Source organism: Haliaeetus albicilla, chromosome 28 (assembly GCF_947461875.1).
Source record: "Haliaeetus albicilla chromosome 28, bHalAlb1.1, whole genome shotgun sequence".
Lineage (NCBI taxonomy): Eukaryota > Metazoa > Chordata > Aves > Accipitriformes > Accipitridae > Haliaeetus > Haliaeetus albicilla.
In genome coordinates this window covers 8,125,715-8,138,005 of record NC_091510.1, presented here as the reverse complement: position 1 = coordinate 8,138,005, position 12,291 = coordinate 8,125,715, and the positions used below count along the sequence as shown (strand labels likewise).

Genomic DNA, 12,291 nt, shown 5'->3' with positions numbered 1-12,291 from the left:
ATTATACTTATGAACTAAAATTCAGATTCTTTATCTTAACTCTCTGAAGTACTCTGTAAATTGCAAAATGAAGATTACTGAAAAAACTATTGTTGATTTATTTATTATTATTTAATATCCTTCTCAGATTGTATTCTCAATTACATCAATAACAAGATTAAAACTTCTTAAACCATTACAGACATCAAGGTAACAGGTATCTGCCATTCTTAATGCAGATAAACATTTGAGTGGGATGAGAGACTCATCACTGTGTTCCTTAGATTTTTGCTGGTGGCAGAACAAAAAATACAAGTTTGGAACTCAGATTCTGTTCCAAGCATGCCATTCCCCTCTGAGTTGACACATTTCTTTTATTTGAAGTTCTCTAAGTATGAAACTCAGCCTGTGGAAGGCACTTGAAATGGAAATTTTTTAGCCTAAATAAAAAGAAGTTACCCAATTTATAAGCACCAGAAAACAGATTACTGAAATGGGAAGTTTCAGACAAAAAATAATTAATAATGCTACCACCTACACTTGTAATACCACGCCTTCCTCAGTTTTCCTCAAGATATTCCAGGTCACCTCACTGCTCAGAGGGTAGAGAATGTTTTAGCTTTTCAAGCTTACTCCGCCTAAACCACTGAAGCCATTTGATTAAATGAATGGGAAGAGCCATTCAGCAAGAATGAAAGATGTCTACTACAACACTTCTTGGAAAAGAGCTGACCAATATTTGTACGACTCAGTGAAATTTTTTGAGATTAAATCACACAACAGAAAAGGACAAAACAGAAAAGGACTGGAAGGAGAGGTAAAGGCCTAAAGAAGTATCAGCAATGTTTTGTAAATGTTTTTTCTCAGCTGGACCTGATAAAGGGTTTCTTCTGTTTCGAAGTGCAGTATACTATACAGTACTGTTTACAACACTCAGAACAAATTGTTCTGAAGACTCAGGAAACAGCTTACCAGGAAGTTTTATTAGCCAGCTAGTAAATGGCATAGTACTTCAGACTTCAACACACATAATTTTGTAGCATACTATCATACCCATAGCCATGAACAACAAACAAACATATTAAAGCCCAAATGCTAATATCCTAGTGATTACAATACATTGAGCCCAACCCAAATTTTAGTGGAAGTAATATCGTTGACTGTTACAGGCATGGATCAGATAATTCTTGGACCACAGCAATGCTCTGAAGAGTTCATAACTCATTTGGCCAAATATTATTCTTGCTGATGTCTCTACATAGCTGACCAGTTAGTGTGATCAAAAATATCTGAGAAAAGAAAAAGGGTGTGTTAAAAACAACAAAGAAAGTGTTGATACTCACTCATGACTGAGTCAATCTGACTGCTAACCTGGCTCCTATGAATGACAGTGCAGAAGGATACAAAGGAGAATGATCAGGACATGTGCCTGAATACACAAGCTGAATTCTCTGCTCTGGTACAGGCTTGCTGTGTGACCTCCAGCAAGTCACTTGGGCCCACATCCACAGAAGTATCTTGAAATCTATTTCAAGTGGCACATAATTCAGTTAAGTGTTGCAGTGCCCTATGAATCCAAAAACTGTTGGACTTGATGATCTTCAAGGTCTTTTCCAACCTAAATGATTCTATGATTCTTGGTCTTAACCTCTTGAATGGGGATAACAGCTCTTTCCCATCTGACAAGAAGGTGTACGTTGAAGATCATGATACACACACAGATGTACTGCACTAGTGAGGATTAGGTGAGTAGGAATAAGAAACATTTTCATTACTGAACTGGCCCACTCCATAGCTGGACTGTTTTTACTACATACCTCTATGGGAAGGTACCACATATGGAAGGGGTAAAATAGGTTGTACTTTTAATTCTCTGAGTAAAAATGAACTAATCTCATTTTAACCTCACAATTTTAGATATTATTAAAGATCCTTCGCCTGCTTGATGGTACTCAACCTTCAGGGTGTCTGTGGAGTGACCAACCAATTCTTGTTGCCATTATTCATATGATTTTGTTTTGATATTGAAAGCTTTATTCCTTGTTGCCCAATAATTTTTTTCATAGATATGTGGGGGGAGGGGTTTCATGACTTTCTATTTTTTTATTTAGCATTTTTTGATTTAGCATATTCATGGATGAGGTTCTGTACAAATAGAGGACAAAAGAGGTCTTTTATTCCACAGATTTTACATTCTCTTTAACTGCTTCCCATCTTTGCAATGCCATTTGCTTTCACAAGTCACGTCAAACATTTTGTTCAACAAACTTTGGACACCAACATCTGTGATGATGCTTCAATATACCAGAGTTTGTTGGTAAACAGTGCTTGACTTAAAATTGATGGAAAGCTTTACAAAATTTTGGAGAGCGTGCCAAAGCCAAATGGCACTGAATTGATTTTTACCCCCAGCGGAATATCAATATTTTGTGGGTTTTAGCTGAAAAGTACTCTTACCTGTGTAATTAGCAGGCTGATAGTAATTGCAGTTAAGATCAAAACATTGTTTTCAAACCATGTATTTAAATATTCTTCACACCCCTAAGCAAGTACAGATGAACAGATTTCAAGAAAAATAATTTCAAATCTGGAATTCATATTGCATCTGTATAAGAACATACTTTTAAAATATATAGAACTTTCTGCATGTTATGATGGGTTCTGATATTTACTTGCCAGAAAGCAAATACATCAGTAATGTGTACTGCATAGAGTTAGCTATAACCTTTTAAAAATTATCTGAGCTAAACAGATAAACAGTAAATCTGATACTTTTGTATGGAAGTGTTCCAGAGGTTGTGACTTAATCAAAAGGGAATTTGCTTTTGTGTGAGTATAACTGAGAGATTACCTTACAAGTAAATGCTTAAAAGAATATTTTCAAGTTTTCACTGCTTCTCATGCATTATGCATCCTGAAATGGATGTGCATATTTTCCAGATTACAGTCTGTGCTTATTATATTGCTTTTAAAAATAAATTATAAACTATTACATAGCTTAAAATAGCTATAAATATAATAAAACATATAAATAAATACTTTCTACACTTTGAAGTGATCTTTTAATAATGACAAGGGTTTGTAGAAACAGGGAACAATTCCAAACTAATGAGCAAAGGAAGACAATACTAGATGTCATTTGACAATATCCTTTCTATTATTTACTGTCCTGCATTGTCAAGAAACAATGTTTGCCCATTGAATTTTTGTTCTCACTGGATAGTCCTATTAACACTGGAGGGTTTACAGAAGAGAATAATATGTATCACGTTGCTCCAGCTCAGGTGATGATATCTGATAGTCCTATGCAAACTGGTCCCTTGATATTAAGACATGTAAATGAACTGGTCTTAGGAAACATATCTCATATTTCAATGGTTTGCTCATTCCTCCTATCCTGTAAAGTATTGGAGACCTCTGGAAACAGATAATACAAACAGGTAGAGACATTGCTGACATTCTTTAAGTAATGAATAGTACTTACAAGCGGGAAATGTACTGTATTTTTATATACTGTCACTTTCCATTGTCATCATTGATTTGCACAGCATGGATTTCTGAATGCCAAGATGCTTACTACTTTGTAAACCACTACTAAATGTCCCTGTGATATTGATCAGGCACAACTCCTGCTTTCTTGAAGTATCCTTAATTTACAACTGCCTACATGACTGACACCTAACAAGTAAAAACCAAGGCTTCAGAGTGACCAAAGATAAAACAATGAATACTATTAATACTTTGGCATTTATAAGCCAAGTCTTGGTTGAAAACATGGTGGTTTCTTTTTTTTTTCCAAAGTACATTTAGTAGCAAAAGTTACATTCTTCAAGGAAGGTTTTTTCTTACCATACTGTATGTTGAATTCCTTGGGACATCACAAAACCATTTCTTCAGACTGGATTTTGTGCATGAACATGGGATTTGAGTACTATTTTCCTTGTTTTTATTCCTTTCCCACTGTGTGACATTGTATCTTCCACAGCATTCCATCTAGGATAGAAATCCTGCAACTTGGTAACTCTAACACTTATAAAGGCTGTCACACAGAGGAATTCTCACCCCAAGAAGTGCTAGCTGTTAGTTGGTTAAATTATCTAGATAGTTTCCCTCTGTATACAGTAGAGAGAGGTTTCTGCAGGGGATGATTCATGCTTGTGTATGTATCATTTCCCATGATAATGTACTGGATAGTACAGACTTAAGAACAATATGATCTTAAAATATACTTTCGAAAGGAACTTTCATTTAGTCTCTGAACTATTCTAGAACACATGTAAATAGAAAAAAAAATTACAAACCCAGATTAAAGTAGAACATTTTGACTATCACCCTTAAGCTTCCAAAGTAATTTCAATGTTGAGATTTTGTGTAAGCAATAAGCTATATTAAGGATGTGCTCACTGTGAAGTACAACAAAAAGAAGAAAGAAAACTATACATTATTGGAAACAACATAAAGAATGTTGTTTCATAATAAATACAATAAATGGGGGCAGATTTTATAAAACATATTTTAATAAATAAAAACAGACACTCTGTTTTAGTCTGATCTAGAAACTTAAATAGGGACTAGATTTTGAAAACTTTCAGTTACTCCTTTGTCAATTCTAATGTCATATTTGCAAAAGTTCTAAACTCCTAGCAAGAGATCTTTAGAAAGTTTCCCTTTTCCAACTTGCGTTTTAGCAGCAATTGATCTCTTGTGAACACATAGCTCAAATTTGAAGCACAAAGCAGATACTGTGCCCTGTTCAAATGGATTATCAGCTAGCTCCTCCCTATAATCTATTTCAATACCAGTAACACAAAACCAAACCACACCATCAAACAGCTTGGAGAATGCAATTCTTGTCATGCAGGAAATTCCAAGTTTCTCTTTTTGAATCAGGATGAAACTTCAGAAATATTTGAATTGTTTTGTGGGACGAAAAGTCTGTCATATTTGAGCTCAGAGGTGCTAAACAAAAGCATCTCATTTTGTGTTCTGGAGAGTCAATCCAAGAAATACTGCTTCTAAATTTTGAAAAATTAGGTAACTTAGCCAAAACTGTCCTTTCTCTGTAAAAACATTCAATGTCAACAACTCTGTAAGTTCAGTTAAAAATATCACCAGCTTTAAGCCGTACAATAAATATTACAAAAAATATATAAAAATACAGTTCTTCTCTAATACTATTCATGATCTTAGGCTTTTTATTTTTCTCACGGCAGATGCCGATGATATTGTAAAGAGCTGGAAGCATGTAACACAAGACTTGGGGATGGCAGTGTTTCATTCAAAAGTGTGATTACAGTTCACCTTGGCAGGTGATACATTATCTGGCTTAGATACCAACAGCAAAATATCCACAAGACTTTGAGATCTGCCACAATTTAAACATGCCCACCAGGGTAGGTGGTGGGTAGGTAGCTTTCCTGAAACCTGTGCTCCCACAACAGTTCAATAAAACTGAGCTCAAGTATACCAGCACAGTCTAGCTGCACCATTGACATAATGAGGTCACCGTTAATCACTAGAGAAATCATGAATGCAATCAGAGAAGACCAGCTTTTCAAAGAACAGATTTTAAATATACATTACAAATGCATTTGTAATCTTGAGTCTAGACATATATGCTTCATGAGTTATAAGGAATCATAAATTATCTTCAATGTTTGCCAAGACTATAAGACTCACCTCTGCAAGAAATCATATTAAGGGACTCACAGCTCGTCTATAGAAGATATTAAACCGTATTAAACTGTTCAGCTGTAGTGTTTGTAATTAAACGCTCATGATGAAGAATTAATTTGGAGGGTGGATAGTAGGCCACTGGTCAAAAACATTGCTAACAAATTCCAAATAATTGATCCCATACAAATGCTTTAAAGGACTTTTCTGAAAAAGGAAACAAATTACATCCTGCCAGGCCACAAAAATTTCTATGATTAATAATTAAGTATGTGTGCTGAAAGTATTGATTTGCAAGCTCATTTAAGGCTTTAAGCATTATTTCTGAGAGAGTCTCAGTGCAATACCTACTCAAATGCTCTCACAGTAGGAGCTCTGCTTTGACCTTACAACATCTCTGCTTGTCCGTGGTTCAGGTCAGTCTTGAGACCTAAGCAGACCAAGTGTTTTACAATATCTAGCACTGCCAAAGATATTAGGTAACCCACCATTTTCTTCAGCTGCGGTAAACTTCAGTGACCAGAACTGTCTGTTCCTACATACATTGACAAGTACTTCAAAAGCCTAATCTTATCCATAATACTCCATATAACAGCAAGGAATCTGCCCACCCACATCAGATATTAGCAGCGGATCTTGAAAAATTAATGCTTTACTAAAGGAGCTTTAAAGTAAGTTTTTTAAAGTAAGTTCGGATTGGTATACACATTTTTGTTTGATGCAGTATTTTTGGTGGTGATATTTTGTGGGGTTTTTTCCTTACGTTGTGCTGCACAGCATTCAGAATGTTCCACACAGGTTCCTGCTCAGCCAGACTCTCATTCCCGTACTCAGAAATAACTTCATCAATTCTGTTGTTCCACTGATTGTGGACCTGTTCATAAATATTTATAGCAATTGATATATGCATATTGATAAGAGTTGCATGGATATTGATAAGAGTGTGGATGGATGGTACAATCTTTGATCTTTTATTGATATTCAGGTTTCTTCAAGGGTTACTTGCAAGCTACAGCATTCTAATCGATTTGCCAAGTATGATCTAAGACATGGCATAGCCACTGCACTAAAGGGAAAGTTAAAAGCAAAAGGGGAAGATAATGAAGTGACCCAAATCACATACACAGCACAGGCAGATACAAGATGATTAGCCCAAATGGAGCCAGAAGAGCCAGGGAACATAGTTTAGATGCACCTGATCTGTCCTGAAATACTAAAACCGACCTCTCATACTTACTTTTAATAAGCACAGCACCACATAATAATAAGCACAAAACCAAAATTGATTCTACACCTACTGTGATACAAACTTGTGTGAGCATCATGCAATCTGGCCAGGACATGTATTGCTTTGTGTTAGGGGAGTTAGTAGCTCATGTTGGCCCTAGATAAGGTATCTTTGCAAAGACTATTAAAATATACCTTCAACAGTAATTGAAGTGGATGAGCTGATCACAAAAAATGTGGTTATAGAGAATGTAGCAGGGAATACATGCATAGGAGATCTCCTAGGTCACTGAAAGGTTTAATTACAAAACAAGAAAAAAATGAGGCTTCGCCAACTCATTCCCCTTGCTACAGCCATCCTAAAAACAAAATTCAAAAGCTTGCACAGTGAATGATGATGTTACCATCATTTATTATACTTCAGCAACACTTAATTAAGGTTGAGATCAAGTGCAATTACAGTTGATATAAAATAAATTTAACTGCAATCTTTCAGCCAATTTTCCTAGCACAAATAGCTGACTCCAGAATGCTTCATTCCTGACAGTTCAAATCTTTCAATATGTAAAACCATCATATAAAACAGGGAGGACTCCATCATTATAAATTAACATTTAAAGAAGAAATCTTGATGATACATATTCACTTTGATGGAGTAAAACTGATTTATTTGTGCTGTACCCTGCCTGAATAGCAGCAGGATTTGGAGAACTGTATGAACTTTATGAGACCAGTGTCCTGGGAGGTTTTCTCAAACCATAGATTTTGCAATTATGGAATAGGGAAGCGGATGGACCAGTATCGATTCAGTACAAATCACCTTCCATATAATACTGTGAGGAATGCTCAAGCTATTGGAGTTGCTATATTTAGAAAAATAAATTACTGAATAAAGCTTCAAAGCAGTACAGTTACTAGTGACAACAGCTATGTTGGTATTTATTGTTGCTTCCTGTTGTTAAAAGCAAAGATACATATTCTTTATATTAGATCTCTACTTGGACCTAAAACACAGGCTCAAGCAATAAAATCAGTAATTCATTAGTATACTTTGCATGCCATGATACCAATGAATCCTACTATTAATTGCACAGCGTACTACTATTACCACCTGCTAGCAGACACAGGTTAGCATCTAATGCTTTCTCCTACCTCTGCTGATGTCCAGAAAAGAGGGACTTTCTGGGTCATCCCTCAAAAAAGAATAAAGCTGTCCCTTACGCTATTGCTTCCACAGGAAGAGTATGTTTTGTTGCAGAGGAGAAACTGGAAATATATTTCCATGCACTCCCCTTTACAACTATTGAACCATGCTGGATTCCTCCAATTAAGTTTTCCATATCTTCTGCTATACCTCATTGACATGTAGAGTAGTCAAGTTCAAACAAATGGTGATGCAGTATACAGTGAGAATTGACTATTAGAATTTTTTTAATTAATTGCAAGAAACTATTTTGACATTATCAGCAGTCTCACATAATTTACTTACATACCTCTTCTTTCTTCATGAATATCAGCACTGATACTGCCATCTGGGTAACAAACACCAGGATCTGAAAACTCATATACTGAAAAAAAACCCCGAAATGATGTCTAAACATAATATTGAACAAGTGAGCAATGCAATAAAAAATTCCAGAAGCTCATGTATAATCCTGGTTATAGCACCTGGATTCCTCTCACTCCTGTGCCAATTGATATTAGTAGTGCTTAACAAATGAATCAGTAGAATAGTTCTCTGCTTCAGCCTTCACATAGTCTAAACCAGATCACACAAAAAGGGTGACAATAAACAAAAGACAAAGGAAAATATGTGATCAAAGGGATCATAAGAATGTATAGTTGCAGTGTAGTTTTTCAGAAATCAAAGTGTTCTTCCCTTAAAAAGCAGGAATTGTATATAAATATGGAGTATCCAGGTAGGTCTACATAGGTAAGAGCTTTTTAATCATACTCTCCATTTTGATATCGTAGCCATACTATAGCTACCTGTGCCTTCAACCTGCAATATTTTGGGGCAGGTTTTCTTTATTTCTTCAGCACATACTAAGCATGTGAGCACATCCTGAGGGAGAGTTTCTCTGCATAATTTCAATACTAAATTAATTTTAAAATCTCAAAGTTAATAAGTACAGTGGTTAAAATCTTTGCTGCATCAAACTGCAAGTGTTTTGTCATTGAAAATATTCTGACAGTGATATGGAAGGTTTGTTCAGATTTCATTTGAGCCAGGACTTTATCTATCTGCTTTCTATCAGCAGATTTGTTAAGCACCGTATGTGGAAATCACAACATCAAGACAGGATCACAGTTTTCATGCACACAAAACTCCCTTTCATTTTACAAGAAAGTTGGAGTCTGATTTACACTTACTGTAACTAGCAGACATTTGTTTTCCATAACATTTCCAAGGAATCCCACGGCTGAAGTAAAAGTAATAACAGATCCAATTCCAAGTAATATACAAGAAATATATGCCACTAGCTGGTTCTTGCCTGAAGAAACTGTAACACAGTGCATTCATACTGTCACTTTTTTTTTTTTTTTTGAGACTTCCACTTACAAAACTTATACCAGAAAAACAATTAAATCTTTGCAATACCATTACTGAAAGGATGGAAATAGCAGAATGATGAAAGGGTATTATTATTACTCATGCTGTCTACAGCCACAGAAAGAAAAAGATGTATTTTCATAAATGCAGAGGATGGGAACAACAAATGAGATGGAAACAGAACATAGTTGAACAATGTGAACCACTCATAATGAAATCAGAGGACAATTACAAGTTTACACATTTTTTTCTGTTTGCCAAAAATTAGTAGCACATGTACAAATCTTATGTGGACATAGATATTGTTCTCATTAAATCCATACTCAGATTCAGTGCTATCTTCCTTTGTGACTGGCCGCTTTCCCCTTTCCACTTTAACCATTTTTCCATAGATATGGAAAGTAGCAGGGGTTTTCATTACTTCCATCTCCAATGCTTCATCCCAGAATTACTGTATTGGATGGTTCCCATCCTATCAGCTGGTAACTGATGCTCCTCGGCATAGCCAAGGTAGACAACTCTTTAAGAGCACAGTTGTTGCTATGTGACCCAAAACTTACTTCTCTGGGAAAGAATTTGATAGACACTCTGGGAAAAAAGAATATCTGTACAGAGAGGCTCAAGCTCCAACTTGTTTTCATTCCACCCAAATATCCACCTAAAGGATCTACAATCTTATCAAATGCAGGCCAAATGCAGTCTGGTAAATTATATAAAGAAAAGATCAACAGAGCTGATTTATAGGCCAGTGATTCATCTATAAGCTATACACCAAGAGAAATACATAAATTGTATAAATTATAATCATATATAAATTGTAGATATACTGATATATATTTATTTGATAATCATACTGTCTGAGGGAATAAATACACAACAGAAAAACCCCTATGCATTTCGATCCAATACTGCCACCTTGTGGGAAAAAATTCCATCACGCTTTCTGTTGATTTATCCTGCAATCACTTAAAACAAAAGAAAAACTATATTTATACTCACATAACTCACTGAATAAATTGTTTCTGTTAAATAAAAGCCACAGGCCAAATGTCAAAAGCATAAGACCCAGAGCCTGGAAAAAAAGGAGGATTATTGTTTTAATTCAACACATTTTTAAAAAATTAATTTGAAGCTGCTAAATAAGAAAAAGAAAACAGAATTTTTACCAAGAAAATTCCATTGAAGACATTTAAGTAGTACTTCTGTATTAGTATTTTATCTCTTATTTTCATTCTTCTGTTTTCAGTTTTGAATCACAGCTGAAAATATAATCATATATTCAGTTCAATATGAAACAGATATAACTAAGCATATCAATTACAATGGGATTTATTTTCTTCAGATAATGTTTTATAAATTTAAACAGTCACCTGATAGACTGAAAAATAATAATAGTAGCAACAGTAGAAGGAGCAAGATGGTGTCTGGTCTCAATTGCCTCTAATGTTATATTGTACAAAAGTATTTATTTTTTTACAATTTTTCTCTTAACTGTTACATTTGGAGGCAGCATGTATGTACGAAAATTTATATTACAGAGATGGCAAGAGTTACATAGCCTGGCATACACTTGTCCTTATATTCTTCAATACACTTTTACTAATTATTAAGGATAGCAGCTGAAATGAAGAGGGAGAACCATAGTAAAGATATAAGCCCTCCTTTGTCTACTTGACCCGACTCATTTTTGTTGAAAATAGCAGATACAGCCTAATGATTTCAGTGCGATCCAGCACACAGTTCTAGCAAAGCCATGAGAGCTATTATATGGTGCTACCAACTGTCTTGCAGCAAACTCCGGAGTACACTTTACACTTTCGAACTGAACCTCCCAGTCACCACCACTTACTTTTTTCCTTCGTTTTTTGTTGTGGAATGTAACAGGATGTGAAAAGTTGAATTCCTTTGAAATGAAACTAAATCAAGAAATGCACTTCTGTCATCAACAGCAGTTGGGTGCTTGGTCAATGGGAGGGCAAGCAGAGACCCTACCCATAGCAACTGCCCCTGAAATACATGTGAAGTGCTCATTAGAACCCAAGTACCAACTGTATTGCCCTTGCAAATACTTGCAAATGTTGACAGGACCGCAGTGAAGTCACACAGGCATTCACATCTTGAGCGTAGTTCAGCATATTTCAGCAGGAAAGACCCCTAGCACTGTAAACTCTCCGATGCAGAACTTCTTTTTTTATGTATCATTATTATTATCATTATTGGCTACCATATCTTCTGGGCCTATCAAGATTTTTGCACGGAGACTGAAACTCATACATTTGTCTCCCGCCTCATGTTCCCTTTCACCTGTCTTGCCTCTTCTGTAAACATACTCCAGCATTTTGCTCTGCCTGACTTTGTGGTACAAGCTGAGAGGCGTCCAAGAGCAGCCGTGTTAGAAAATGGTTTCTGCAATAGCAGCTGACCACAGTTGTCTTACGCTTCCCCTGTATAAAGCAGGCAGGCACACAAACATGCACAGACGTGTGAACATAACCAGCATAGGCATACCCTTCAGAAAGTATTTTCTAACGCAAAGAGATTTGTTTGAAAGGAATTGTTCTTGTCTTCTGTCAGAATTACTACAGATTGATTACAATGAGAAGTTATGTCTGCTGTTACTTGTAACACAGAAAAAAAATGACAAAGATGAAGCTTCTGCGGTCAAAAAATATCTTGCGTTAACTTATTTTACATACAAAACATATGTTACATATGTATCAAATTTGTTGATCAGAAGAAAAGATGCTGCAAACACAAGCTTTGCCTGCCCTGCCAAGATCCTCATTGCCTGGATTATAAAACTTCTGTTGCTGAATCGCAGAATGAAGAAAGCTATAAGCTTCTCAAACTAGCTCCAC

At 35.6% G+C, this 12,291-nt stretch overlaps 1 protein-coding gene across 3 annotated transcripts; it reads right to left on the bottom strand.

Moving 5' to 3' along the window:
* Positions 1-943: 943 nt before the first annotated feature.
* Positions 944-10,800, bottom strand: TSPAN19 (tetraspanin 19). Of its 3 annotated transcripts, XM_009915894.2 has the most exons (8): positions 10,600-10,800; positions 10,433-10,505; positions 9,253-9,383; positions 8,373-8,447; positions 6,416-6,526; positions 3,829-3,972; positions 2,437-2,520; positions 944-1,268 (listed from the first exon to the last, which is right to left on the bottom strand). In XM_009915894.2, exons 1-8 carry the CDS (start codon positions 10,663-10,665, stop codon positions 1,194-1,196), a joined length of 759 nt encoding a protein of 252 aa, XP_009914196.2. In that variant the 5' UTR covers positions 10,666-10,800; the 3' UTR covers positions 944-1,193. The 3 variants fall into 3 exon arrangements, with proteins under 3 accessions (XP_009914196.2, XP_069629842.1, XP_069629843.1); XM_069773741.1 differs by lacking the exon at positions 2,437-2,520; XM_069773742.1 differs by lacking the exon at positions 6,416-6,526.
* Between the last annotated feature and the right edge of the window lie 1,491 nt (positions 10,801-12,291).

Excerpts from the sequence above, each read along its gene's own strand:
- TSPAN19 (XM_009915894.2), bottom strand. The coding sequence starts at position 10,665 with ATGAAAATAAGAGATAAAATACTAATACAGAAGTACTACTTAAATGTC. Across the intron at positions 8,448-9,252 it reads ACAAATGTCTGCTAGTTACA|TATATGAGTTTTCAGATCCT; the intron begins GTAAGTGTAAAT and ends GTTTTTTTTCAG. Across the intron at positions 2,521-3,828 it reads GGAATTCAACATACAGTATG|GGGTGTGAAGAATATTTAAA; the intron begins GTAAGAAAAAAC and ends GTACTTGCTTAG.